Raw genomic sequence first — 27,290 nt, 5'->3', positions numbered from 1 at the left:
GCAACGTGTTTGCGAGCACACGCTATTATTATAAGGCTTTCTCAGCAAAAAAAAAAAAAGAAAATATGACTAGCATGCCAAGAGCGTGCAATCTAATCAGGATTTGCAACAATCCCAAATCGGAATTTGCAGACCCAAGAATTCCTTTTTCTAGAGTAAACACGCTTTACTCCAAAAACAAAACCAGCCATCACCCAACAGCCCTTCCCTACTCCCCTTTTCGCCAAGTACTCCGGCAAATTTCGCACTTACTTCCGAGAGTCACAAATGCGCCTGGAAACCCTCATCCAGGTTGAAGCCGAAATAGCAGCCCCGGAGTTCAGAGGTTCAAGACCCCCAGAAAGTCCTCAAGCAGCTCAGAGAGCGCCTGGCAGAGAAACCTTTTCTTTGTTACGCTCCTGCCGTCGGGCCGGCGGCCGCGATCCAGCCTCCAGGACTCCGGGGCGCACCGGCGCGCCCCGAGCTCCCCGCGGGCGGACACACCCCACCGCCCCGCGGGGCGCCCGCCCTCCCCTCGGCGGCCGGGACCCAGCGCCCTCACCTGCTCCCGCCCGCATCCTCGGGGCGCGCGCCCGGCTCAGCGGTCCGCCTCCGGGGCCCCGCCGCGCGGCCGCCGCACCCGCACGCCTGCCCGCGCCGGGGCGCGCTCATGGGGCCCGCCGGCCTCACTTCCTGTCTCCCCAAACTCGGCCCGCAGACCATCCCCCGGGCGGGGCCCGGCGGCGGCCGCGGCGCGTGGACGGGCCGGGAGGGGCACGGCCGTTCGGGGCGCCGCGCGGAGCGAGCGCGCGGGGGCCGGGGCGCTGGCAGACGGAAGGGCGGACGGGGCGGACGGGGCGCGCGGCGGGAGCAGCGGGGCAGCCGCGAGCAGGCACCGGCGTCCCTCCCCCTGGGCCGGCGGGCGGATCCGGGGAGGCGGCGGCCCGTGACCTCAGAGAGTTGGAATGCGGGCGGCGGGGGCGGGGGAGGCGCGGGGAGGCGCGGACAGCTGCGCCCGGCCGCCGGGGAGGGGGCGCGCCGCGGCTTCCTTAATCATATGACCACTTATTTTAGGAGTTGCCAAATAAAGCAAGGCTTTTAATAAAAATGAGGGGCAGGCGACGTTGGGTCGGTTCCAGGTAGAGGGTTTTGTTCCTGGGTCGGTACTGGTCTGCAAAATGCTGTTGTTGCTGGAATTGCTCGTTTACTCCTGTGCATTCCCAAGCACGACTCAGATACGCTTCCGTGCTTAACTCCAAGGATAGAAGCTTCTGGAAAAGGGAAAACACTGATTAGTACTGAATGGAAAAAGCCCCTATTCCCTTCCCCCCAAAAAATGTTGTATAGCAAATAAGCTCTGGGTCTCAAAAGGTTGTCTGCATTTGCAATGCAGAATAGAGCGTTTAAGGATGGGGACCCCAAGAGTGAAGCTGTCTGCCTCCAAATCTCAGCGCCCACATTTGCTACCTGGATGTCCTCATGCAAAGGTCTTAATCTCTGTGTGTCTGCTTTCTCCCTTGTGAAACGGGAATAATAATAACCACTGTCCAGTGAGCTGTGTAAAATATTCCTGACGTGTTTGCTTTAATTCCGGGCCCTATTAGCAATGTTTATTATTTCAGATTATAGTCACGCTGCATTGTTTTTATTAGTGTATTGAAACACTTAAGCCCAGGAATCGAACTGTGCGACCCTGACACCATTACAAAATTGCTCTTTGCTGGGCTGTGGTTTGTGCCTCGACGAGAGGTTTTATTGTGTAAAAAAAAAATTTAAGATTTATTTATGCATGCAAGAACTGGGGTACAGGCCAGAGGTTGGGGTGAGAGGATTCATGAGAGACAGAGTGGGGAACAGAACAGGCAGACTGACTGAAATACACTGCTGAGGAGAGCATCAGGTGAGGCAGGAGAGGTCTGCTGCGCCATGTGGGTAGCTCCCTGGCCGGCTGGGGATCGAACTCGCGCTGCAGAGGCTGCACATTGCTTCATAGTGCTGTGCTTAACCCCTTGTGCCACCAGGGAGGCCCTATTGTGTACATTTTAATGATTTTTTTTTCATGCTGTTATTTCTGGAAAACTTTTATGTTACATTTCACTGAAATCTCACTTTCTTCCGATAACTGACAAAACTTATATGAATAAGCCGTGATGCCCTGGCTTCTGGGCTCCTGGGTGATAAAGCACACCTCACACTTCACGCACATAATCCAACAAGGCCTAAGTGGTGAGGGTCCCCACAGAGGTATGAATGGGCTGGGGGAACTCGGCCGGCATTATTCAAGTTGGGTAATGTAGTTTATGGCAAATAAGATTCGTCTGCTGTTTCTAATGGAAACCATAGCTCAATTCTGGTTCTACTGGATATTTCAACTAGATACCATGAGAGGAGCCACGCGCGTGCGTGCGTGCGTGTGCGTGTGTGTGTGTAAAGAAGACAGGTGTGAGGGCCTCCCTGATGGTGCAACGGGTTAAGATGCAACCTGAAGCTATCTGCAGCCACTGTAGCACGAGTTCGATTGCCGGCCAGGGGATACCCACATGGCGCAGCAGACCTCTCCTGACTCGCTGGCTGCTCCCTTTAGCAGTGTATTTCAGTCAGTCTGCCTGTTCTGTTCCCCACACTGTCTCTCGTGAATCCTCTCACCCCCGCCCCATACCTCTGGCCTGTACCCCAGTTCTTGTATGCATAAATAAATAAATCTTTAAAAAAAAAAAAAGACAGATGTGAAAGTGAGTCACTTTTTGGTCTTTTGAGCCAGAAAAATTGAAAATATGTGTGACTCTTCTCCTTTTCTCATCTCCAGACTATCAAGACTTGATATTTCCTCCTGTGAAATGTCTTAAAAATTCTTTCATTTCACTCTGGATCTGGCCCAGCTCCTCCACCCCAGCCCCTGCCATTGTAATCCAATCCAAACCCTCATTTTATATCTTGCTTATTGCAACAAGGTGGTCTCCTTGCATCTGATTCTTAGTTCTTTCTTCTTTCCATGCTAATGCTGGGCTTACCTATTAGAGGATTTATCACTCTCAGTGGACCCACCCCCGGCCCCCAGGCTCAGCTTTCCTGCCTGAACTTTAAGGGCCATTCTAAACTGGCTTAAGTCTCTCTGACCCATCCTTTTTTTTCTCTTCTCCCTGAATGTCCCCATCCAGCTGTTACTCCTGGCCAGTAGCACCTCCTGCCCCCACCAGTTTGTCTAAGCCTTCTTTTCCTCTCCAAGGTTCAATTCAAGGCTCTTGCTTCCAAGACAACTTTCTAGCCACCCCATTCCACAGTGATCCCCACACTTGGCAAGAACATTAAAAACTGTTTTATGAAGACTTCTTTCCTAGGACACCACTGGGCTGAGAGCAGGCACTGAAAAAAAAAAAAATGTGTTAATTGAATCAGGAAGAAAGTGAAAGAATTTTAAAAATAGAAATGACCGTAAAACATAAGTGATGTTAGTGAACCACATTGAACTTCCTCTCTCCCAGTCGACAATGTCATCTGCTGACCACATACTTGATTCTATTTTCCCTTAATCATCTTAATTTGCCTGCCACATCCCCCTGACAAGCCTCTAAGAACAACCCTTGACAGTGTTACACATAAATAAAATTATTAGCGTGTAAGGAAGTGAAGTCATTTATAAAATGATTTAATACAAGAGACAAAGGGTATAAGTAAAAAATCTTTCCATCCTGCCTGCTAGACAGCCACTCCCCTCCTGGGACTACCAATGTTCCCAGGTTGAACTTAAGCAAAAAGCAATCAGCTATTTTTTTTTAACCCATTTCACCAACAGAATAGGTTTATTCCAGAACAACAATAAAAATGTAGGTGAGAAGTACAGTCTTGTGGTGGAGATGAGTGCACCCCCCCACCCCGATCAAAAGCTAGCACCCCTTTATACACCTGTACTGTGGGTTGCTGCTGCTAGGTGAAGAGGACTTCTCTAAAGCAGAGGAAGCAAGAGGACACCCCCTCAGAGATGCAAGGTATATTGGGGTCTATCATTTGCTACTTGTACAGCACAGGAACTTCTTCTAGCTCTCTGACCTGATTTCAATAGGGTTTCTGTATATATTTTCTGTATGATTTTCTCACGGCATTCCTATGTACCCTTCTCACGATTATTCTGTCAGTGTTTTAGCAATTACATATCCATATCTTTATATCACATGATTCAAAGTGTAGCATATTAAACATACTTTTTCATGTGAAGAAATTTCTTTTTTGTAAAGATTTATTTATTTATGCATACAAGAACTGGGATGTGGGCCAGAGGTGCTGGGGGTTGGGTGGGCAGTGAGAGGATTCACCAGAGACAGAGTGGGGAGCAGATCAGGTGGATTGACTGAAATACACTGCTGAGGGGAACAGCAGGCTAGACAAGAGAGGTCTGCTGCATCATGTGGGTGAGCTCCCTGGCCTGGGATCCAACTCATACTGCGTGGCTGGTGATAGCTAGATAGCACTGAGACTTTAACCCCTGCACCACCACGGAGGCTCCAGAAATTTCTTTTTTGTTAGATAAAGGAGATTCTGATTCAATTGGCAAAGTTGGAACCATAAAGATAAGGTAGACATTGCTAACTTATCCTCAGCCATCACCTATATCAGACTAGTGAGTACAAGTGAATACACAAGTATTGTTCTGTTGTATGAGACAGCAAAGGGATTTCCTGGGTATTTAATCTATTAATGAAACCAGTTATATAAATCTAAATACAAAAAACCAATCTCCTACATGTTTTGAGATGACATTCACCATCTCTAAAAAGCTCAACATTACTAATCAAGTTGAAGCATATACCTTTAGAAGGGGGAAAAAGCCATTGCACTTCCTGAACTGAAATTGCTATCAAAATGCAAACAACTGATCATAATCATTTAACCACTGACCAATCTTATTTAAATCAGGACTACTGAACAAAAATAATCTTTCAGCCATTTATGATCTGATTTCTGGTATATGAGAACAATTCAAACCTGGTACACATTAACGAAGTCACAAGACATTTCCATTTCATAATAAATAAAGCAACACTCACAATTAGTCATTAGTAGCTGTTCTGAGATAAGCGGTCAACACTGCCCTTTCTGGCTTCGTAATGCCAATGAACATCATTTTTTTTTAAAGATTTATTTATTTATGCATACAAGAACTGGGGTACAGGCCAGAGGTGCAGGAGGTGAGAGGATTCACCAGAGACAGCTTGGGGAGCAGAACAGGCAGATTGACTGAAGTACACTGCTGAGGAGAGCAGCGGGCAAGTCAGGAGAGGTCTGCTGTGCCATGTGGGTAGCTCCCTGTCTGGGGATCAAACTCATGCTGCAATGGCTACAGATAGCTCCATAGGTTGTGTCTTAACCCCTTGTGCCACCAGGGAGGCCCTGAACATCATTTTCGTTCCAGGCACATATGTCTTCGGAGTCTCCATACACTCATCAGTATCTCCTCTCCCAGGTGATTCTTTTTGTTCTTGCTGGCATCCATGTAAGACAATCCAAAAGCTTGGCCTGTCAATACTCCAAACAGACCCTGGAGATTTGGCCCAGTCTTGGGCTTCTTCCTTTTCACAGTCCTGACCTTTACATCATTCACTTTGAACAGAGACACAGAGATTCTCTTTGGCAAACTTGCTGGTCCACTCTTTTCAAGGTAATTGCTATTAAAATCACCAAACTAAAATTTATATATTATCTATTTTTAAGATTTTATTTATTTATTGTGCAGAAGAAATGGGATGTAGGCCAGAGGTGTGGGGGGTGAGGTGAGAGGATTCACCAGCGACAGAGTGGGGAGCAGATCAGGTGGAATGACTGAAATACACTGTTGAGGGGAGCAGCGGGCAAGACAGAACAGGTCTGCTGCGCCATACATGGGTTAGCATCCTGGCTGGGGATCGATCATGGTGATATTGCTGAGACTTAACCCCTAGGCCACCAGGGAGGCCCCCAACACACTAAAATTTATAAAAGACAGTTGTGCACAAAAAAGGAAAGGAAATTTTGATTTCAGTCGGACACTGAGGATTATTTTCTAAGGAAGTAAGAAATGAATCTGTCATGATAGTTTGGTGAATACTCACTGTGCCTCACTATACACGTCACCATACTCTGGAAGGCTCTGAATTGGACAGGTGCTGCTCTGAATGATGCCTGAGGGCAGAGGGCAGGGAGCCAGAGCTTGAAAGGTGAAATTTCAAGTCTCTGAATGCTCCTTCTATGTTTTGCCTACCATACTCAACACCACATCAGGTGCGGCAGCTTTGCAGCTGCCAGAGTTAGTATTTAGTGATAGATTCCCCTGGACACCAGCAATGTGATGGTGTGAACAATGTGTTTCTTCAAATGGACAAGAAAATGAAGAGAAGTATGTCAGCCAGGGAAGCAAAAATGCTGCGACTATAATTTCCAACACTTAGGACTTTGATCCAAAGACAGACATACCATGTGATACTCACTACTGAAAAAAAAGTGTCTGTTCCTCCCACATTTAATGGAAGCCAGCTGCTGCAAGAGTAAAGTAAATAAGATGCATGGCCCTGTCTCCAGGCTCATCATGTGGGAAACAGCTGATTATATAATCCTGGTGGGTGGATCTATATACATAGAAATTGTAGTAGGTAAATATGTTAGTGGGCAGAATGAAGGACACCCAGGATCCTGAAACATGCACGGTCTAAAGGGATGCTGCCATGTGTAAGATCTTTAATACAATAATTGTGCGTAGAGAGGGCTCCCTGGTGGCGCAAGGGGTTAAGTCTCAGAACTATGAAGCTATCTGAAGTCACTGCAGCACATGTTAGATCCCCGGATGGCCAGGGAGCTGACCCACATGGCACAGAGACCTCTCCTGTCTTGCCCGCTGCTCCCCTCAGCAGTGTATTCAGTCAGTCTGCCCATTCTGTTCCCCACTCTGTTTCTGGTGAATCCTCTTGTAGGGTAAAGAAAATGTCAGGCTTTTCTGCCTTCCGCCATCAGGATAGATGATGGATCCTTGTCCTGAATGCATGCCTGATGGCGGGCACCTGGAATAGGTGGCATAGGTAGATGGGATTCAGCTGAGCTAAGACTGTGCTTTTAAGGGCGGCGTCACGGGGGGACGCTAGCAGCCCCAGCCAGCAGCAGCAGAACCTGAAGGAGAAGCCGAAGCAGAAGCAGAGAACGCCAGAGAGCCCAGATAGAGTGAAGACTTGCTGGGGGCTGGAGGCCTGCCAGCCTCCCAGCCCCCAGCCAGCACCCCTGCCTGCCATATCCTGGTGAACCCCAAATAAAAGACCTGCAAAACCACTGAGGACTCTGACTCCTCCTTTACCTGGTCTGCATGGATCAGAAAAACTGCACTGTGCCGTTCCTGCCCCTTACAATTGGCGTAGTCGGCAGGATCCATGCAGACGGGTATTGGAGCCCTCCGAAGACCTGGAGGGACTAAGGAGACAGACTTTGCCTGTGACGACGCTGGAGGCACCATGGCGGTATAGAAGATGGATACGTCCACGAGCTACAGGATGAGACCTGGCGTGAAGGAGACGCCCGAAAGACCAGCCAACGACACCGGAAAGGACCAGCCAACGACACCGGATAGGACCAGCAACGACACCGAAAGGACCAGCCAATGACCCCTGAGGCAGCAGGCCATTGCTGAAGCAGGGAGAGGCCAATGGACTGATAGACTGATTAACTGATGATTTGGACTGACAATCCGCCAGAAGCGGAGGACCTTAGCAGGTTATGTTTATTTTTGAGAATCGGGGGTGGCCAGTGGGCCTAGATGGCCAAAGCAGCCTGTGTATGCCAGTGGCCAGGTGGAGGAGAAAAGCCAACTAAGGTGGCAAAAGCTGGTGCTGATGCTAAGTTGAGAAGCCCTAAAGCGGCTGTTAAGCAGCCTGGGTATGCTGAAGCCCTGTGAGTCTCGTAATCACCTATGGGTGATGCCCTGCTCATTCTTGAGTGAGGGTGAGGAGCTGAGGAGCCCTCCTTGGGACGGGTGGGGAATGTGGCTTGGTGGAGCCAAGCCAAATGCAAAGTTTGATCCCCAACCATGTGCTTGTGCAGTGGTTGGCTTGAGAGCAGGGGTATCGCATGGGTGGCCATGAAGGCCGAGTGTTGGAGCGACTGCAGACAGAAACCCTGAGGGTTGGCGATTACCCCCAACAGAATAAAATTGCCAACCCAGAGCTAGTGCATCCTGGGGGTGGATGCTGTGTGTGCCTGTAGCCTAGACTACAGCCAGAGAAGGCCAGGAAGCCTGACGGCTCCTGGTGTGATATAGTAGATGCGTGAGTGATTCCCCTCCCTCGTATGAGCAGTGCCTTCGGCAGCAGATTTGGTGGCTCATCTGCTGGTACCAATATTGTCTTGCACTTGGTGGTGCCCTGCCTGGACTTATTCTGTTGTATTTTTTTATATTGTATTGTTATATTGATGTATTTGCTTTTGTGGGCCATGGCTGCATTGTTGTTTGCTTAGAAATTGTATATATATGTATAGACTATTGGCAGAAACCCTGAGGGGGTGGACTGTAGGTAAAGAAAATGTCAGCTTTTCTGCCCTTCCGCCATCAGGATAGATGATGGATCCTTGTCCTGAATGCATGCCTGATGGCGGGCACCTGAATAGGGTGTGGGCATAGGTAGATGGGATTCAGCTGAGCTAAGACTGCTTTTAAGGGCGGCGTCACGGGGGGACGCTAGCAGCCCCAGCCAGCAGCAGCAGAACCTGAAGGAGAAGCCGAAGCAGAAGCAGAGAACGCCAGAGAGCCCAGATAGAGTGAAGACTTGCTGGGGCTGGGAGGCCTGCCAGCCTCCCAGCCCCAGCCAGCACCCCTGCCTGCCATATGCCTGGTGAACCCCAATAAAAGACCTGCAAAACCACTGAGGACTCTGACTCCTCCTTTACCTGGTCTGCATGGGATCAGAAAAACTGCACTGTGCCCGTTCCTGCCCCTTACACCTCTCATCCCCTTAACCTCTGGTCTGTACCCCAGTTCTTGTGTGCATAAATCAATCTTTTAAAAAGTTGTGCATAGAGAAGCAAGAATAATAGTTTCCAGAAAAATGAACAAACAAACATACCAAAGTTACCCATTCCCTCATGGGTAAATGTCCGGCCAAACAGTGTTGGCCCAAAGCACGGCCTTTGAAGCCCAAAGCTTGCCTAAAGTCTATGGCACCTTCTGGCAGGGAACTATAGGAAAAGGGTGAAGGAGCCAGGCAAGTTTGAGACAAAAGGAGCAAAATCAAAGTACAAGTTAAGATGAAGGTTTTCATTGTCACCCACTCCATGTGTCTCTCACCCACGGCTCTTCCAAATGTCTCTACTCCACGTATCTCCTCCAACTCCCCCAAGTTCCTGGTGTAAGTGCAAAGCCTAGAAACAAGTAAGCAGTTCTCCACATGTCTTTCTTCCTGTTTCCCCTCTATCCCACCTGCCTTCCTGGATGCTCAGTTCTGCCCACAGTTAAGGCAGGGAACATGGTACCACCTCTTTTTATGGAGCTACACATATATTTATGGGTATAAATTCCAAGTGGAGTAGTAATACCTGCTTTAGCACTGTGATCAGCTTATTACTGAGTGTGAATAAAGCATTCAAGGAATAGAAGAGAAGTATTTCAGACCGAAGGAAGCCATCCTAAACCCCCCACTTCTGCCACCCCCACTCAAACACACGCTATGATGAGTCACATCAGACTGGAATGCTGCCCTCAGAGGAGGCTGGAGATACCAGGAGGCCATCCTGATTATCTTCCTCTAGATTCCATGTGGTTTGTAAAGCTGAATCTTACAGGGAAGCACCTGCAACAGTGCTGCACCACCAACCCCCATCGGTTTGGTGAAGACGCCCCCTCTGATACCCAGACATGGGAACTCCTGTGATTGAAATGTGCAAGTTCACACTTGCAGCCAGCAAGTCCTTTTTCCACAGCTGTAAGTGGATTGTCCTGAAAGTGAACTCTTTCCTGAATACATGTCAGTAAGTTTCCCTATTTTGAATACCATTTCATGACATCATTCATTCTTCTTTATAAAATGTTCTTTGCCTATTATCTAACTATTGAGTATGTAATTTGTATCCAGTAATAGTAAAACATGTGTTTTCATTTTTAGTTCTGAGTTGGTAGGAAGAGAAGTAGAGATAACATATGTGTCATTTGGATTGTGTCATTGAGAACCCGGGCTTGGTCTTGCTCATCTTTGTACTCTGGCTCCCTGCACAGGATCTGCCTTGGGGAAGGTATTTAAATTTTAATCACCAAACACAGTACTGCTATCAACCAAGCACAGTTCAAAAGCACTTCCTCAATACTAACTTATTTCCTCCCATAATAAACCTATGAAGGAGACACTGGTATCATACTTATGTATGAGGGAGAGACTGAAGAACAGAGAGGATAAGCAACTTACCTACAGTCTTAGAGGAAGGTAGTAGGATCAGGACTCAAGCCCAGATAGTCTGGCTCTGGTATCCTTCTTCTCAGCTATCCTGCTCTGGGGCCTCTCATCAATGTTGAATGTGTTTATCAATGAGGAACACTTTGGTAAAATAGGTCATTAATTTATTTTATCCTACCAATATTTAATAAATGCTTATTATATGCCGAGCAGGCTGAAAGAAATTTTGGAGACTTTTAGTAGTTTATAATTTTGTTCCAGAGGATAAACACACGTGTAAAATTTACATTACAAAAAAAAAAAAGGACAAAACTAGGGCCTCCCTGGTGGCGCAAGGGGTTAAGACACAACCTATGAAGCTGTCCGCAGTCACTCCAGCATGAGTTCTATCCCCAGCCTGCCAGGGAGGTGACCCACATGGTGCAGCAGACCTCTCCTGTCTTACCGGCTGCTCTCCTCAGCAGTGTATTTCAGTAGATCCACCTGTTCTGGTCCCCACTTTGTCTCTGGTGAATCCTCTTACCCCCCCACCTCTGGCCTGTACCCCAGTTCTTTATGCATAAATAAATACATTTTAAAAAATGAAAAAAATTAACATTACAGAGAGCATATTAAGTCTATCATACTGGTCGCTCCTGCATAGATGTCATATGAATTCAGAAGGAAAAAAAAGAATATGATATGAAGGGTCTTGTGGCAGACAGACTGAGGTGACCCCACGTTGCCTGCCCCTGCTATTCACAGTCTGGATGATCCCCTGCCCTTGAGTATAGGCAGCACCTGTGAGTTGCCTATAGCTAAAGAATATGGCAAAGGTGAGGGCTTTACAGATACAATTAAGGTCCTAAATCAGTTGATTGTGTGTGCAGGTCTCGGGAGGCCTTGGCTTAGTCAAGCAAAAGCCCATTAAATAGGACTTGGGCCTTCCTGAGCTGAGAGACTTTCTTTGAGGGCTTGAGGTCAGTAGTGTTGAAGAAGCCCAGGGTAGAACTGTGAGCAACTGGCATCACCTGAGGATGGCCTCTAGACAAGGGCCAGGAAAAGCTGGGGCCCTTCCTCATACACCTGCATGGAAATGACTTCTGACAACCTGAATTAACCAGACATGGCTTTGTCCTCCGTGGAGCCTCCAGAAGAGAGCACGGCCTGCCTGCCAGTGCAAGGGCAGCCCATGACACCCTGAACAGGATCCAGCTAAGCTCACCTTCCCAATCCATGCAAACCGTGGGTGGGTGAAAGACTTGTTTTGAAGTGTGGTCATCTGCTATGTAGCCAATGGTTGGTTAAGAAAGAGGGACCACTTCAGGAATCAGTGGACATGGGGGAGAAGGAAGATCTCACTCTGTGCTTACTCTGACTCTAAGGTTTTGTGATCATGGACAGGGAGGACAAAGTTACTATTTATAAAAGTAGGAACTCAAGGAGTAGAAACCAATCTGAGAGGGGTGGGGGGAAAGGGAAGATGAAAACTGCAATTCTGATGTGCTGAATCTGGAGAAAATACAAATGCCTGTAGCCTGGCATTTGGGAGTGTGGTTTGTATAGGTGAGAACTCTGGGCAAGGAAAAATTCGGTTATCATCAGCATATAAGTGATAGTCAAAGTCCTGAAAACACGTCCTCCAGAGAAGGGGTTTAGAGAGGCGCAGGAGGGGGAGCATTTACGGACCTGTAGAAGAAAGGCAGAACCATACACAGGAGAATCCCAGGAACTGCAGCCAAAGAAGGGACCATGACTGGTTCTGTCGCCCCTGTGTCCTGCCCTCCTACCTGCAGACGCAGTCCCAGCGCGGCCGCCAGGGGGCAGTCTACCCGACGAGCAGGAAAACGAAGGACTTGCATGTGCACGTCTAGACCCACATCACGTTCTCAGTAAGCGAAGGCTGGATTCGAACCCTCATCTCAAACCAAAGTCAGGGACCTCTCCGCTGCACATTAAATTTATCCTTATTTTCCAAAGGCGAGTAAAATGAGTCAGTGGGGGCGAGGCAAGGGAAGCAGGCCCCGCCCCCCGGGATCCGCGAGCGGCGCGGGGCCGCGGAAGCAGCCGCCTGCCGCTGGCCCGGACGCCAGTAGAGGGCGCCGCAGCGCCGGCTTCGCGGGCCCGGGCGCGCAGGCGCAGGCGCAGGCGCAGGCGCGCCGACTCGGTTCGCCCCGACGCGCGGAGCCGGTGGTGGGGGCGGGTCACGCAGATCGTGCGGCCGGGAGCGGCGGCGGTGGCCGGGCGGGAGCGGACGCCGTGCGGTTCTGGGCCCGCCGCCCGCCGCGGCGCCATGGAGATCGGCACGGAGATCAGCCGCAAGATCCGGGTGAGGCCCGGGGCCGGCGGGCGGGGGCTCGGCCGGCGGGCGCGCGCGCGGTTGTTAGGAGTAACGGGGCCGGTGGGCCCGGCCTGGCCGCCGCGGCCTGGTCGCTGAGGGCCGCGGGCCGGCGAGGGGCGTCTTCCGGGCCCGGCCGCCTCGGCCTTGGGCGCCCCCTTCGCCTCAGGGCGCGCGGAGGGCGAGGGGCCGCTGCTGCGGGCGTAGACGCGGGGGCCGGGAGGAGGCGTGGGGGCCGGCGGGAGCCGCGGGGCGGCTCTGGGGGTGCGGCGGGCGCGCGCCGTGGTCGGGGCTCGGGCGGGCGGCGGCGAGGGGGGAGGGGCTGGGGAGGGGGAGGGGAGGTCGGGGGGGAGGGGGAGGGGGCGCGACGCCTCCCGCCCCCGCCATGGAGCCGAGCGCGGCGGGTCGGCTTGTCTTGCCGCGACCGGCTTTCTCACCCCCATGTTTGTCTTCGCCCCCACAGAGTGCCATTAAGGGGAAATTGCAGGAATTAGGAGCCTACGTGGGTAAGTTTTGTCGTCGTCGTCGTGCGTCTCATAGTCTAGACCTGGCAGCGAATTAAATTTTAGTGGATGCGGTTCCCCTCCCCCCCACCCCACGACGTAGTTTTTGACTTTGACGAGATCCCCCCTCCCCTGTCACCCCCCCCCTTCCAGGCTGATGATCCCTGGTTTATTTTTTTTCCCCCCCTTAAATTGCTTTCGTTGAAAGCGGCCTCGTGTTTTGTTTTAAACCCCTTTTCAGAAGGTTTTGAAAATGGTTAGCCAAACAGAGCTACCTTCTGTTCAGCATCCTGTTTTTCTTGATGTTTGTTTTTTTTGTTTTTGTTTTTTTAATTCTCTGTTCTTTCTCACTCTCTTCATCTTCATTTTCCAGAATTGTTAGGCAGAGGAGTGAGTGATCATTTCTGGCATTTATTTGGCCTCTGTTAAGATTCAGTGAGTTTCACTTTCAGATGTTTTGACACCCCTGCCCCGTTCATCTCCTACAGTAATGTGTCCTCTTTTCTCACTTTTTTTTTTTTTAAATGATTTATAATTTGCGTATTCACTGTGGGCCAGGCACCGTGCTTAACCTTGTATATACGTTAGGTCGTGTAATCCCCAGGAGAACACTGGAAGGTAAGTGGTGCTGTCTCCAGCTGCACAAGCTGGGAAACTGAGGCTTTGAATGCTTATTTGAGCAAGGTCTTAGGATTGAAGACCTGAGTCTGTTTGGCTCCAAAGTTCTGGTGTGTTCTAAGTAGTTTTCTAGATGCAGGAGACCCCAAGGTCTTGCCTCTTTTAAGTCAAACTTACCTTTAAATAATACTGATGGTACAGAACCGTTTTGGTTTGCTGTCATTTAGATTCTGCAGAAAGTGGTGGATAAAACTTTTTATTTAGCATCTTACACTAAACTACAGGAAACCATATTCCTCACCACCTTTCCTTCCAAAAACTTTTTTAAAAGTCTGTTTTGCTTAAGAATGTCATTGAAGGAGCAGTAAAAATGTTTTTTTAACTCTGACCCTGGACTACATCTTAATGTGCAGTGTGAGAAAATATGAGTATTTCTGCCCTTCACTGAAGCAAGATGCATTGCCTTGAGGAAAAGGACTTGTGTGAACTGGTCTAACCACCTTTTTCCTTTTTTAATCTCAGATTTTAATTGCCAGTTGTTTATATAACTCTCATAAGTCATCTTTTTCTTGGAATTTTTTTTTTTAACTTTAAAGAATTGATAAACTAGTTACATTTGGGTATTTTGTACCCTTGAAAATGAGCAAAGTCAAAGACCAGGTTGGTATTGTTGCTAATGACAAAAGTTGAGCGTAATGAAGATTTTGAGAAAATTGTGGCTGCCTTTATGAATTTTAAGAACTTCCCAGTACTTAAAAGGATTTTTGGGCCTCCCTGGTGGGACAGGAGTCTCAGCGCTGTCAAACTATCACCAACCACTGCAGCATGAGTTGTTCTCAGGCCAGGGAGCTGACCCACATGGCGTGGGCAGACCTCTCCTGTCTTCACCAGCTGCTCCCTTCAGCAGTGTGATTCTGTAGATCCGCCTGTTCTGCTCCCCACTCTGTCTCTGGTGAAATACCTCCCCCTCCCCTTTCCCCACCTCTGGCCTACACAACAGTTCTTATACGCGTAAAAAATAAGTCTTCAAGGGGAAAAAAGGGATTTTTGATAAAACTAATGGGATATTAGCAAGGGATTCTTTATATTGTGTAATGAAATGTACCAACACATGGTTTCTGTAGCTCAGCAAAGGAGTAGTTTTTCCAAAAGACCAATTCAAGGTGTTAATACAAGGATAACAGATCCTTTGTAAGTGTGGATGGATCAATGGGTTTTCATATAAAAGAGTATGTAAAACTTGTTAATAAGTTTTAGTCTCCAAATGGCTGCTTACCTTTAAGCAACTATCTGTTGAGTTTTGGCATAGTATTATAGAAGAATATATACATTTTTTGGAAAGGCTAGTAAAATACTCCTTTTGCAATTTCTTATCTGTGTAAGAACAGATTTTTTTCCTGAGTTTTCACTCAGAACAGCAGATCAGAGAAGAATAAGTGTAGAAGCAGAAATTAGAACCCCCAACTGTTTTAACCAGATAGTGAAGAGAGTAAAAAAAAAAAAAAAAAACTTATATTTTTGCACTAATTTTTTTGTTATGGAAAATTTGATTTTAATTATATTAACATAAATATGTATGGTTAAAATGTGATAGATGTATTATAAGTGAGTTAAAGTATTTTAAAAGATCTTCCCTGGTGGCATAGGGGTTAAAGTCTCAGTGCTCTGAAGCTACTTGCTGCCACTGTAACATGAGTTCTATCCCCAGCCAGGGAGGTGGCCCACATGACGCAGCAGACCTCTCCTGCCTGTGCTGCTGCTCCGCTCAGCAGTGTATTTCATTAGATCTGCCTGTTCTGCTCCCTACTCAGTCTCTGGTGAATCCTCTCACCTTCAAAACCTGTGGCGTACACCCCAGTTCTTGTATATATAAATAAAAATAAATCTTTAAAAAAAATAAAAGATTCTCAGTAGTAATTTCTAATGTGGTAAATACCAAGTGTCCCAGTGGCATAGCTGAAAGCATGATTTTTTTCCATCAATGTTAACTGAGTAAACAGGTCACCATTAGGCTCTATTTAAAAGTATACATTATTTATGTTTGTAGCTTGCCACTTAACTATTTGTACTTGGTCCTTCTCAATGAAAAGGGTGAATTTCTAATCCCTTTCTGTGTGCTGGAAGGAGTCTTGGAAACCTTTAAGGTTATGAATACGATCTTTTAATATTTATTTTCAAGGCACTGGGTGCAATGCAATGGTGAACAACCCTTTTTACTCATGTGTGTGTTTAAAATGGAACATTTTAGTGAGATGTCAAAGTATGATTCAGAACAGTTTACATTTAGAAATACTAGCAGAAATCTTAAAAAAAATTTTCGGTATGTGGATTTCAAGTGAACTTGAGAAATAGATTAGAATTATGTAGAAAATATATTGTGAACACATTTTTTGTTAGATTATTTCCCATTTGTATCTAGTGAGAAAACAATATAAATTTCTAGTAAGCTTTCTTAAGATACTGCTGTATATTAAACTACACGCTTAAAGTATAACATTTTGCTGTGTCTTGATATGTACGCTAATCAAATTAATGACCATATTCATTGCCCCCCCCAAAGTATCCTGGAGCTCCTTTGTAGCTCCCTGTCCCTGGCCTCCCACTCTGTAACCAGGCAACCAGTGGTCCTGTTCATATAAAATTTTAGAAAATGCAAGTTAATGTATATTGACAGAAAACACAGTCTGTTTGTGTTTGTCACTGACATTATGAGGGAGGAAAACTGTCAGGATTGCTAAAGTAGTTAAGCTTTTTTGTTGACCTTTCCTGATTTACCAGGGTGGCTTATAGTAAGTCCACTTTGCATAAGTAGACTAGCGGATGTATTGACTGTAATTCCCTGAAAGCAGTGGGAACCTTTTGATAAGTCTACAAAGAAAATAATAAATGACTTTTCATTATTTGTCTCTTTTGTCATATGCACGTTTCCATCAAATACTGTAATTTCTCACTTTGTAGATGGGGCTTTTTCATTGTATTTGTGCTTTCTTTGAACTATATTTTCGATATTTTTCCTTGAAATAAATGTCTGAGTATTTCTTTAATGAACCTTTTGTCTACAGAGATGTATTATGGGTTATTAAGGTGTCAGGTCTAAAGGGCTTTTTGGGGGGGGGCGGGTAGGGATTAAAGTACCTGATAAACGGTCTTTACTTCCTTCTCTTCTTACTGGAGTGGTGGTTTTTTTTGTTGTTTTGTCCCTAACCCTCACGTCATAATCACTGTGTAGGAGGGAATGAGGCTAAATCAGTTGAAGTAAAGTTATTTAACCAATTGTAAGATGGGACTTTTACAATGATGTGTAGGGTTTTAGGGTAGTTTTCATTTACGTTGCTGCAGATGTGTTAGCCTGAGTGATTGAACTTTGCTTTACCAAGGATAAAAGTATTTTCTTAAACATTTTGGAATGTAAGTAAGCGCAAAACTCAGTTATTTTTAAGGAATGCCAATGTGCTTCCTGGAAGCCTCTTTGAAACTAACGAGCATTTTATGGAAGACTTAAAGGAATAAATGCACTCTCAAGTTTGATTCTGTAATTTAGATTATTTAGTTTTGTAAGTATTAATCCTTATTCCCATTTTTCTAGTAATTGAAATACCTCTGGAATGGAGAAAACTTTCTTGTTCAACATATTCCAGTATAGCTGACATGTTAATTCTTAGAACTAAGTATGTATTTTCAAGCAAGACAACTTCTAAGTAGAAGAAAATATTAAGGAAAACATAAAAAAGTTTTTATATACTTTTCCTTTTAAATAGATGAAGAACTTCCTGATTACATTATGGTGATGGTGGCCAACAAGAAAAGTCAGGACCAAATGACAGAGGACCTGTCCCTGTTTCTAGGGAACAACACAGTTCGATTCACCGTATGGTAGGTTTCTGAATTATCTACCCCTCAGACCAAAGCTTGGTATGAGACAGAGTAGGTGTTTTTTCTGCTATCAAAGAGGTTCTTGATAGGCATATCAGCTTCGTTGTAGAGAGACAGGTTGTGAGCACAGCCTATGGAGCCAGACTGTTGAGGTTGAATCCTGGATCTTTTTCATACCTTGGTTTCTCCATCTATTAAATGGAAATGGTAAATCCCCTTTATAGGATTGTTGTGAGGATTAAATGAGCTAATACATGTAATGTCCTCACAGCTAATGTGCCTGGCCCATAAGATGTTGCTGCATCTTACTCCCATTCTTCCCCATGGTTTTTTTGGACTAGATTGATGTCCAAAATTGCTTTGTCCAGTGAGTTAACTCTTAGGGGGCAAGGTTTTCTTGACAAAATTTCAAATCAGTTTATAAAACTATGGAACGTAAAGTTTGGGATTTTTAAATAGGCAGCTTTATGTTCAACTGTAAATTTAACATAATTTTCAGTATCTTTTTAAGCCCCCATATGCCTTTAGTTGAGAATACTGACTAAAACATAAAATTCAATTTTATGGTTTGAGGTAGAGTCATGGCTAGGAGAGGTTAATAATGCTGCTGAGAATGGGGCACATCCTTACGTAGAGGCTCTCACTGGGAACTTCATTTACAGTGCAATTTGATGATGGGGCAGACGTTGAGTGAGCAAAGTGACCTGCTTAATTTGAATGGTGAAGAACTAGGAGACTCCAAGGAAGGAAACAGAACTGGATAACCTCTTGCCTTGAAACCAAAGATGATATTAATGACATTTTGCCCCTATTATATGCCTTATAACTCTTACAAAGCTTTCTTGAAATTCCACATGGAAATCTCTAGGTCCATATAACGATTTTGAAGAACATTGAATGTGTGGTAGCCCTTCAGATGTTTCGGCCCATAGACTGTGTGGGTGACCTGACCCACTTTGTTCCTAGAATTTATCCCTCCCCACCCACCCCTGCCCCCATTAAAAAAAAAAAGTCAAAAAAGAGCGTGGTGCCTTTGACTGGGGTGATTATCATTGGTCATGAGTGCCCTTTTTTTTTTTTTTTTTTTTAAACTCTTCAGTCTTTTGTTTCGCGTGCATTTTTTATGACCTGACTTTTTTCTTCAACCTTTGGGTCACCTGATGGAATGCTTTAGATAAATTCTTACACAAGCAGACAGCTAAGTGGATTTGAATTTAAAATAAAATTAATTTTCTCATCTTCCCGTAAATTCAGTTCTTCAACATATACTAATACAAGTGATGGTGTCACATTGCTTTCCTAAGTGTTCATTGCCACCCACCAACTGCAAACATAAACCCATTTTTGTGGAGGCCTGCCATAATTGTCCTTGGAGACATTGTCATGTGACTAGGTTTCTGAGAGAAACATTGTAAAAAGAAAGAAAGTTTTTTTTTTATGTTTTTAGTAGGCACAGCATCTTGGAAGGACTTTAGGGGAAATTTGCGATGTACATATCCACTAAAATAGGATATATTTTATAGGTAAGGTTGTGACTTATCCTTGCATAAGCCATTAGTTTTTTTGGTAATAGTTATAGTCAAGTGATAATGTGTATTTTGGGAATATACTTTTTTTGCTTACCAAAATTAATTTTTCCCAGAAACCTTTCATAAGTAGATAAATTTCAACTGCTTAATCAGTGGAAATAAAGTGTATTGTGTTTGTGATATTTTATTTTACTTTAAGCAACATTATGTCTTTAGTCCTTATGAAACAATTTATTTGCAAGACTGATCATGATAACCTTGTCCTCATTTTTATAGAGGTTAGATCTGAAAATAAGTGATGGAAAAATAGGATTTTTGATTAGCTTCTATAGCATTATTCTAAAAACTTTTAAAAACTGAAACTTGAAAGTTAACATTAATACTATTTAGTCGGTGCCTCCCTGGTGTGCACAGTTTAAAATCTCAGTGCTATCAAACTATCACTAGCTCTGCAGCATGAGTTGATCCCCGACCAGGGAGCTGACCCACATGGTACAGCAGACCTCTCCTGTCTTACCTGCTGCTCCTCTCAGCAGTATATTTCAGTAGATCTGACTGTTCTCTTCTCCACACTGTCTCTGGGGAATCCTCTCACCTCCCACACCTCTGGCATACATCCCAGTTCTTGTATGTATAAATAAATAAATCTGTAGAAAAATATTAGTCATAGAATACCACTTTGTACCATTTATCTGACATTTGAGACTCAAATGTCAAGTCTATTTTTTTTTTTAAAGATTTATTTAGGGCCTCCCCTGGTGGTGCAGTGGTTGAGCGCTGGGCTGCGAAGCTGTCTGCAGCCTCTGTAGCGCCGGTTTGATTCTCGGCCGCCAGTTTGATCCTCGGCAGCCGGCGAGGGTCCCACTGGCTCAACCTCTCCTGCCGCGCCCGCTGCTCCCCTCAGCAGTGTATATCATCGGTCTGCCTGTTCTGTTCCCCACTCTGGCTCTGGTGAATTCTCTCACCCGCCTGCGCTTCTGACTACCCAGTGCTTGTATAAATAAATCTATCTTTTTAAAAAAAAAGATTTATTTATGCATACAAGAACTGGGGTATAAACCAGAGGTCCTGGGGTGAGAAGATTCACCAGAGACAGAGTGGGGAGCAGAACAGGTAGATGTACTGAAATACACTGCAGAGGGGAGTAGCAGGCGAGACAGGGGAGGTCTACTGTGCCATGTGGGTTAGGTCCCTGGCCAGCGGGGGTCGAACTTGTGCGGCAGTGGCTGGTGATAGCTTCATGGCACTGTCTTTAACCCCTGCGCTACCAGGGAGGGCCCTCAAATGTCCAGTTTAAATAAAATCTTGATTGAAGTAAGCTTTAATTTTTTTTTTCTTTCAGGCTTCATGGTGTATTAGATAAACTTCGCTCTGTTACAACAGGTAAAATTTATTAAAATGTCAGTATATTTTTGGAATTTCCTATAGTATGTGATTTCTTTTTTCTAATGTTATTTGTGCTAATCTGGGGAAAACAAATTTGAAAGTAGTAATTTGACCATTTTTAGGAAGCACCTATTTTTATGAATTTAAGAGAAATTAATACGATTCAGAGACATTTTAAACAAGGAAGAGGAACTATGTAAGTTATCCTAAGGAAATTATTATAGATATGTGTAGTGATTTAGCTTCAAGGATGTTTCAATACTTTGTAATTGAAAATTACTTAAAAGTGGGCCTCCCTGGTGGCGCAAGGGGTTAAGTCACAGCACTATGAAGCGGTTGGTAGTCACTGCAGCGCAAGTTTAATCCCTTGCCAGGGAGCTAACACGTGGTGCAGCAGATCTCTCCTGTCTCACCCGCTGCTCCCCTCTGCAGTGTATTTCAGTCAGTCCTCCTGTTCAGCTCCCCACTCTGTCTCTGGTGAATCCTCTCATCCCCTCATGCCCCACCCCCACACCTCTGGCCTACACTCCAGTTCTTGTATGCATAAATAAATAAATAAAATCTTTAGAAAAAGTAGAAAATTACTTAAAAGTCCAGTAATAGTACATGGGTAAATTATATTACTATGCATGGAATAATACTAGGCCATTAAAACATGTATTGCCTCAGGGCCTTCCTGGTGGCGCAGGCGCTTGAGGGCAGAGCTGTGAAGCTGTCTGCATCCGCCTCGGCAGTGCCAGTTCTATCCCCACCAGCCTCGGAGCAACCCACATGGCGAGCAGACCTCTCCTGTGTCGCCCACTGCTCCCCTCAGCAGTATATTTCATTCGTCTGCCTGTTCTGTTCCCTGCTCTGTCTCTGGTGAATCCTCTTACCGTCCCGTGCATCTGGCCTGTACCCCAGCTCTTGTATAAATAAAATAAATCTTTAAAAAAAGTATAAATTTTGGTGTGAAGAAGGGTCAAAGTAAGATAAGTAGTGAAGTAGTGTGTTTCTTTCTTTCCAGACCCATCTAGTCTAAAGTCATCTGATACCAACATCTTTGATAGTAACGTGCCTTCAAATAAGAGTAGTTTCAGTCGGGGAGATGAGAGAAGGCACGAAGCTGCAGTGCCACCCCTTGCAGTTTCTAGCACTAGACCTGAAAAAAGAGATTCCAGAGTTTCTACAAGTTCACAGGAGCAGAAAACCACTAATGTCAGGTAAGAGTCCCATGTAGACGTGCTGTGGGAACATGGGTATTTGTATGTGACTTTTACTTTCGTTTTAAATCTTCAAATTGCTGTTTTCAGTTGTTTTTGGAAACATTAAGACAGAGCATTTTTTTGAATCAAACAATGAATAAGACCAAGGTATCTTGTTTTAAATGTAGTATATCAAAGTTTAAAAAAGGAATTTGATTTCATTAGTTTTCAGTGGATAAGGAGACTATCAGAACTTTTTTTGAGGTTAACAGCTCTAAATAGGATGTAACTTTGTGTGTATATGTGTTTTTAAATAGACAGAGTTACGATGATGGAGCTGCAACCCGACTAATGTCAACAGTGAAACCTCTGAGGGAGCCGGCACCATCTGAAGATGTGATAGATATTAAGCCGGAACCAGATGATCTCATTGATGAAGACCTCAATTTTGTGCAGGAGAATCCTTTATCTCAGAAAAAACCTACAGTGACACTTACATACGGTTCTTCTCGTCCTTCTATTGAAATTTATCGCCCACCTGCAAGTCGAAATGCAGATGGTGGTACTCATTTAAACAGGCTGCAATTTCAACAACAGCAAAACAGTATTCATACTGCCAAGCCTCTCGATATACAGAACAGCCGGGTATATGAAACAGGACGTTTGTGTGAACCAGAAGTGCTTAACAGCTTAGAAGAGACTTACAGTCCCTTCTTTAGAAACAACTCAGAAAAAATGAGTATTGAGGTTTGTACTTTCAAACTCTGGGTTGATAATTCTTGAAACAAAATAGTTTATGAAATAACACATACTTCATGTTTAAAGTAATTTCTGTGCTACTCCACATATACCAGTCAGGTTTTCTGCACCACAACTGGCTTCTACAGATATTTTACATCTTGTTTGTTTTCCTGAGATGCCAATGGTTGTGACAGCTTCAACCTTACCTTACAATTTTTGGGAGATTTTAGGTTGACTTTAGCTTTTTTCTCAGCAGTTACTAGTAAACCGTAACTCCAGTTTTACTAGTTTCCTTAACGTGTGCTTTATGTCGCTGTTTTTAAGTAAATATTAAAACTCTAGTTTTAGTGTCAACTAAGGTTAGCTATTAGGTATAATACTTTCATAAGAAACAGGAAATATCCCATGAATTTTTAATATCATTGGCTTTTTCTTGAGAAAAATACGTTCTGTGGTAGAACTTTGTTATTTTCTGAGTTTAGGTAAGTCTAAATTTATCTGATTGCAGGAAGAAAACTTTCGAAAGAGAAAGTTGCCGGTGGTAAGTTCAGTTATTAAAGTAAAAAAATTCAATCATGATGGAGAAGAGGAGGAGGAAGATGATGACTGTGGGTCCCGAACAGGAAGCATCTCCAGCAGTGTGTCAGTGCCAGCAAAGCCCGAGAGGAGGTACATGCACGTGTCTCTAAATTAATCTTTGTCTGATGGAGTCATCTTTATTATGAGAATAAAAAATTAATAGTATGTGATGTAGACTTTAGTGTTTTTGAGAAACACTAAAATGAATGAAACAATTGCTTTTAATTATAGAGGATGGCAGAGAATATTAAAAACTAATGAGGTGGGGGTGGGGGAGATTTGCTTCAGGTTCATCATTGAAAAAAGTTACATGGTTCTGATCTAGTTGGCATTTCCTAAAAGCTACAGCTGGTCTGTTCAAAATCTAACAGAACTTTAGTAAAGACAAAATGGATGGCTAGCATGTAAAAAGACCTCAGATCTAAAATTTAATCTATTTGTTACTAACTTTTCTAGACCTTCTCTTCCACCTTCTAAGCAAGCTAATAAGAATCTAATTTTGAAGGCTATATCTGAAGCTCAAGAATCTGTAACGAAAACAACTAACTATTCTACAGGTAATTTAAATCTATTATGTTTACATTAGAGATTTCTGTAACTCTTTGTAAGCTAGATGATGGCTTCCAAGTTGTCCCTTCTTTAGGATGTCAACACCAAGACGAGGACCAGAGAAGAATGATTTTAAAAGTAGATTGTACAAGTTTGAACTTAGTCTTTGTGCAACTATAATGCCTTATAGTAAAGAGAAACTTTAACGGGAGTTTTGATAAAAATGGGATTTTAATATTCACAGCATTTGATTCAACACTAAGTATGGATTTATGAAATAAAAGGGAGCAAAATGGATAATTTTAAGAGGCTGAAGTTGGAAAAATTTTAAGTTTAGTATATGAACAGGTTGATTCCTTTCAGTAGAACCCTTTAATAGACTACAAGGCAGTAAACTGACTCATTTGTGATGTTCCTGCCCCAGTCTTACAGACTATAAAGGTATTACATGATTTTGAAGCAAGGGAGATAAGTCAGCTATTATCTGATCTTAGAAAATGCTTGTTCAAAAATACGAGCCAAGTGACGGGACGCAGGCTGTACCGCCATGTTTTCTGCTTTGTTGCATGTGCTATAGCTGGTCTAAACCTGTTAATAAGTTGTGATGATTACACATTCTAAATATTTTGTATTTTATTTTTGCTGTGCATTTGATGGCTGTTCTTTCAGCTTTTTTCTGCTTTTCCCTTCTCATGCACCTCTTTTTGTGATCCTTTCCTGAAGTGGAATAAATTGTAAACTGTGAAGCTTTGATCCCAGTAATCTGTCCCCTCACTTCTCAACCCTAATTTAACCTTGAACATAAAATTAAACAGGTTTTGGCATGTAGATAAGATTATCAGGCAAAACCACATTTGATCAAATTTGTCATAATTTGCATTCCCTTTTTTGATCTGTCAGCACTATTTTTTTTTTTTTTTTTTTTTATTTCTTTTTTTTTTTTTTATAGAGGCATGTTTTTATTTATTTATTTATTATATTTGTTTGTTTTGTTTATACATGCACTGGGTACAGTCAGAAGCGCGGGAGGGTGAGAGAATTCACCAGAGCCAGAGCGGGGAGCAGAGCAGGCAGAAGGACTGAAGTACACTGCTGAGGGGAGCAGCGGGTGGCAGGAGAGGTCTGCGCACCATGTGGGATCCTCCTCCGGTGGCCGGGGAGCAGCCGGGGATCGAACCGGCGCTGCAGAGGCTGGGGGCAGCTTCGCAACCCAGCGCTCAACCGCTGCGCCACCGGGGAGGCCCAGCACTATTGTTTAGAATGAGAAATACAGAGAATTTTACTCTGTTACCTTGAAATTTCCTACTGTTGCATTAGTTGGTGTTTCCCCAAGTTTTTTGAGAAACAGTATTGAAACTGTTAGGTTATCTAAATTACAGTTTGAAATTGTTATGAGATCATTGAGTGGAAGCAGAATCTTAAGAAGTAAATACGGTTCTACAGTGTATGTATGGTATGTGGTTTAAAATGTGAAGATGTTTGTGTACGTACATGTGGGCATCTAAGTCAGGTCCCCATCTTTGGGGACTATCATAAGAAAAAACACGGTGCTATTTATGAACTATTCTCATGTTCTAAACAAAAGGAGGCACTGATGTTTAACATGACATCTTTGCTGTTGAGTTTTGATGTGCTTCTGCTTTTGCATTTCCATGTTTTGCTTTCATATAAAAGTCTCACAGAAACAGACACTTCCAGTTGCTCCCAGAACTCGAACTTCTCAAGAAGAATTGCTAGCAGAAATGGTCCAGGGCCAAAACAGGACTCCCAGAATAAGTACGCCAGTTAAAGAAGAGGAAACAAAAGAAGATAACATCGAAAAAAGTCAAGGTATTTAAAAGCTGTTTCATTTTTTAAATAATATTTATTTAATAGATTGGGTTATAGGCCAGTGGTGCAGGGGGTGAGAAGATTCACCAGAGACAGAGTGGGGAGCCGTGAGCCAGACAGGAGAGGTCTGTGCCATATGTGGGTCACCTCCCTGACCAGGGATCGAACTCAGGCTATAGTGGTGATAGCTCTGCAACTTCGTTCCTAGGCCAGGAGGGAGGCCCTTTCCTTTCCCTCTTGATGTTAATCCCATCCCTGCTTAAAATCTTTTTTAAATAGAGGTATAGCCTGGCCGTTTTGTACCTCCTGACATAAGAATAAAAGCTCCGTAATCTTAGCAGAGGATTTGAACCTGAGTGGTTGAGTCCCAGGTCCAGCCACCAGCTTGCAGGAGAGGAATTTGTTGGTTGAATTGTACATTGAATATGCAATGGGTAAAGTCTTTGGGACTCTATATAGGTCAAATAGGCTGAGAATTCTAGATTAAAAGACTTAAATTAAAAGGTCCATTAGTTATTTTGGAGAGGAGTGATAATAGACCACATGTAGAGACTTCCGGGGTGACCAGCACAATTCTATTTTCTTGGTTGTATGAGGGTGATTTGCCTTATTCAGCTCATTAAGCTCTGTATGTTGTATGGTTTCACATACTGTTTTAATATAAAAGGACAAAAATGTGGGATGATATCAAGTACATTTATTGCTGAGGGTGGTTTATATGTTCACAAGTGCAAAGTGATACTGCAAACAGCCATTAATTAATACGCTTACTGTATTACAAGTTTGTGATGACCTTTTACAATTTTATATATGTACATGCATGAGTTGTTGAGCACCTGCGCTTTTACCGGCCTGCTCCCCTCACACTATCTGTGCTGTCTCTTTTTGTCTTGGTTTAGTCTGTGACCAAAAGTTTTGTTTGCTGGTCTTTTCAAAGATTTAACACAATTTTGGCTTTATTGATTCTCTTTTTATATCTTCATTTTTTTGTTCCATTGATTTTTGCTCTAATATTAAGTGACATCATTGACATTTTTCCAAATGTAAGTATTTACACTGTAAAATTCTCTTCATTTGTTTGCACAGCACAAATTTTGATACGTAATGTTTTCATTCTAAATATCTTTAATTTCCATTGTAATTTTCATCTTTGATCCATGTGTTGTTTGGAAGTGTTTTTAAAGGGTTTTTTTTTTTTTTTAATTTATTTATGCACTGAAGAACTGGGGTGTAGGCCAGAGATGCAGGGCATGAGAGGATTCACCGGAGACACAGAGGGAGAGCAGAACAGAGTGGGGAGCAGAACAGGCGGATCCTACCACCCTTATTTTGACCTAATCCCTCCTCCTACCCCTCTCCCCCATAGTATGTCTCTGGTTTATAATTGCTTGTTGATTTTGATTCTGATTTTTACTTTATTATAATTAGTCTTTTTCCTGGTCCCTTACTTCAGTTTTCTAAAATCCTGCTATGAGTGAGACCATCCGATTTTTTTCTTTTTCTGTCTTATTTCGCTGAGCATGATCCCTTCCAGTTCAGCTTTGTATGCATGTTGGAAGAAAGATTCTAATTGTTGGGTTGAAAAATTGCATTTTGCATATCACATCTTGACCTTGAGTTTTTGTTTGCTTGACTTAATAATTGAGAGGTGCTAAGATTGCCTAGCAGGATGACAAATTTAATTTCTCTGTACTCTATTAGTTTTTGTTTCATTTGTTTTAAGTAATGAACTGGGGTAGGTACATATTTAAAATTGTTGCCTCTTTTTGATGTTTAAACCTTTGTAGTCATCACTACCTAGTAGTATTTCA

At 43.9% G+C, this 27,290-nt stretch overlaps 1 protein-coding gene and 1 long non-coding RNA gene across 7 annotated transcripts in view; one reads left to right on the top strand and one right to left on the bottom strand.

Annotated features, from left to right (window-relative positions):
• Positions 1-1,156: 1,156 nt before the first annotated feature.
• On the bottom strand, positions 1,157-12,390 carry LOC129145212 (uncharacterized). Its single transcript, XR_008550432.1, has 3 exons — positions 12,039-12,390; positions 3,161-3,342; positions 1,157-1,250 (listed from the first exon to the last, which is right to left on the bottom strand). It is a non-coding gene; the product is annotated as an uncharacterized LOC129145212 (long non-coding RNA).
• Positions 12,391-12,587: 197 nt separating this feature from the next.
• Positions 12,588-27,290, top strand: part of ZC3H14 (zinc finger CCCH-type containing 14) — a 32,673-nt gene continuing 17,970 nt past the window's right edge. For 4 of the 6 annotated variants that reach the window (XM_037503736.2, XM_037503735.2, XM_037503734.2 and 1 more), the window contains exons 1-9: positions 12,588-12,678; positions 13,151-13,193; positions 17,567-17,681; positions 20,553-20,593; positions 21,603-21,798; positions 22,098-22,527; positions 23,030-23,190; positions 23,557-23,657; positions 25,324-25,479. In XM_037503736.2, coding sequence (XP_037359633.1) covers positions 12,643-12,678; positions 13,151-13,193; positions 17,567-17,681; positions 20,553-20,593; positions 21,603-21,798; positions 22,098-22,527; positions 23,030-23,190; positions 23,557-23,657; positions 25,324-25,479 — 1,279 coding nt within the window. In that variant the 5' untranslated portion in view covers positions 12,588-12,642. The remainder of the gene's footprint in view (positions 12,679-13,150; positions 13,194-17,566; positions 17,682-20,552; positions 20,594-21,602; positions 21,799-22,097; positions 22,528-23,029; positions 23,191-23,556; positions 23,658-25,323; positions 25,480-27,290) is intronic. The other 2 variants (XM_037503738.2, XM_037503737.2) reach the window with 1 other exon arrangement.

The sequence above is a fragment of the Talpa occidentalis genome, unplaced genomic scaffold (assembly GCF_014898055.3).
Source record: "Talpa occidentalis isolate TD23 unplaced genomic scaffold, MPIMG_talOcc4v2.1 talOcc4.11, whole genome shotgun sequence".
Classification (NCBI taxonomy): Eukaryota; Metazoa; Chordata; class Mammalia; order Eulipotyphla; family Talpidae; genus Talpa; species Talpa occidentalis.
This window is presented reverse-complemented; position numbering and strand designations above follow the sequence as displayed.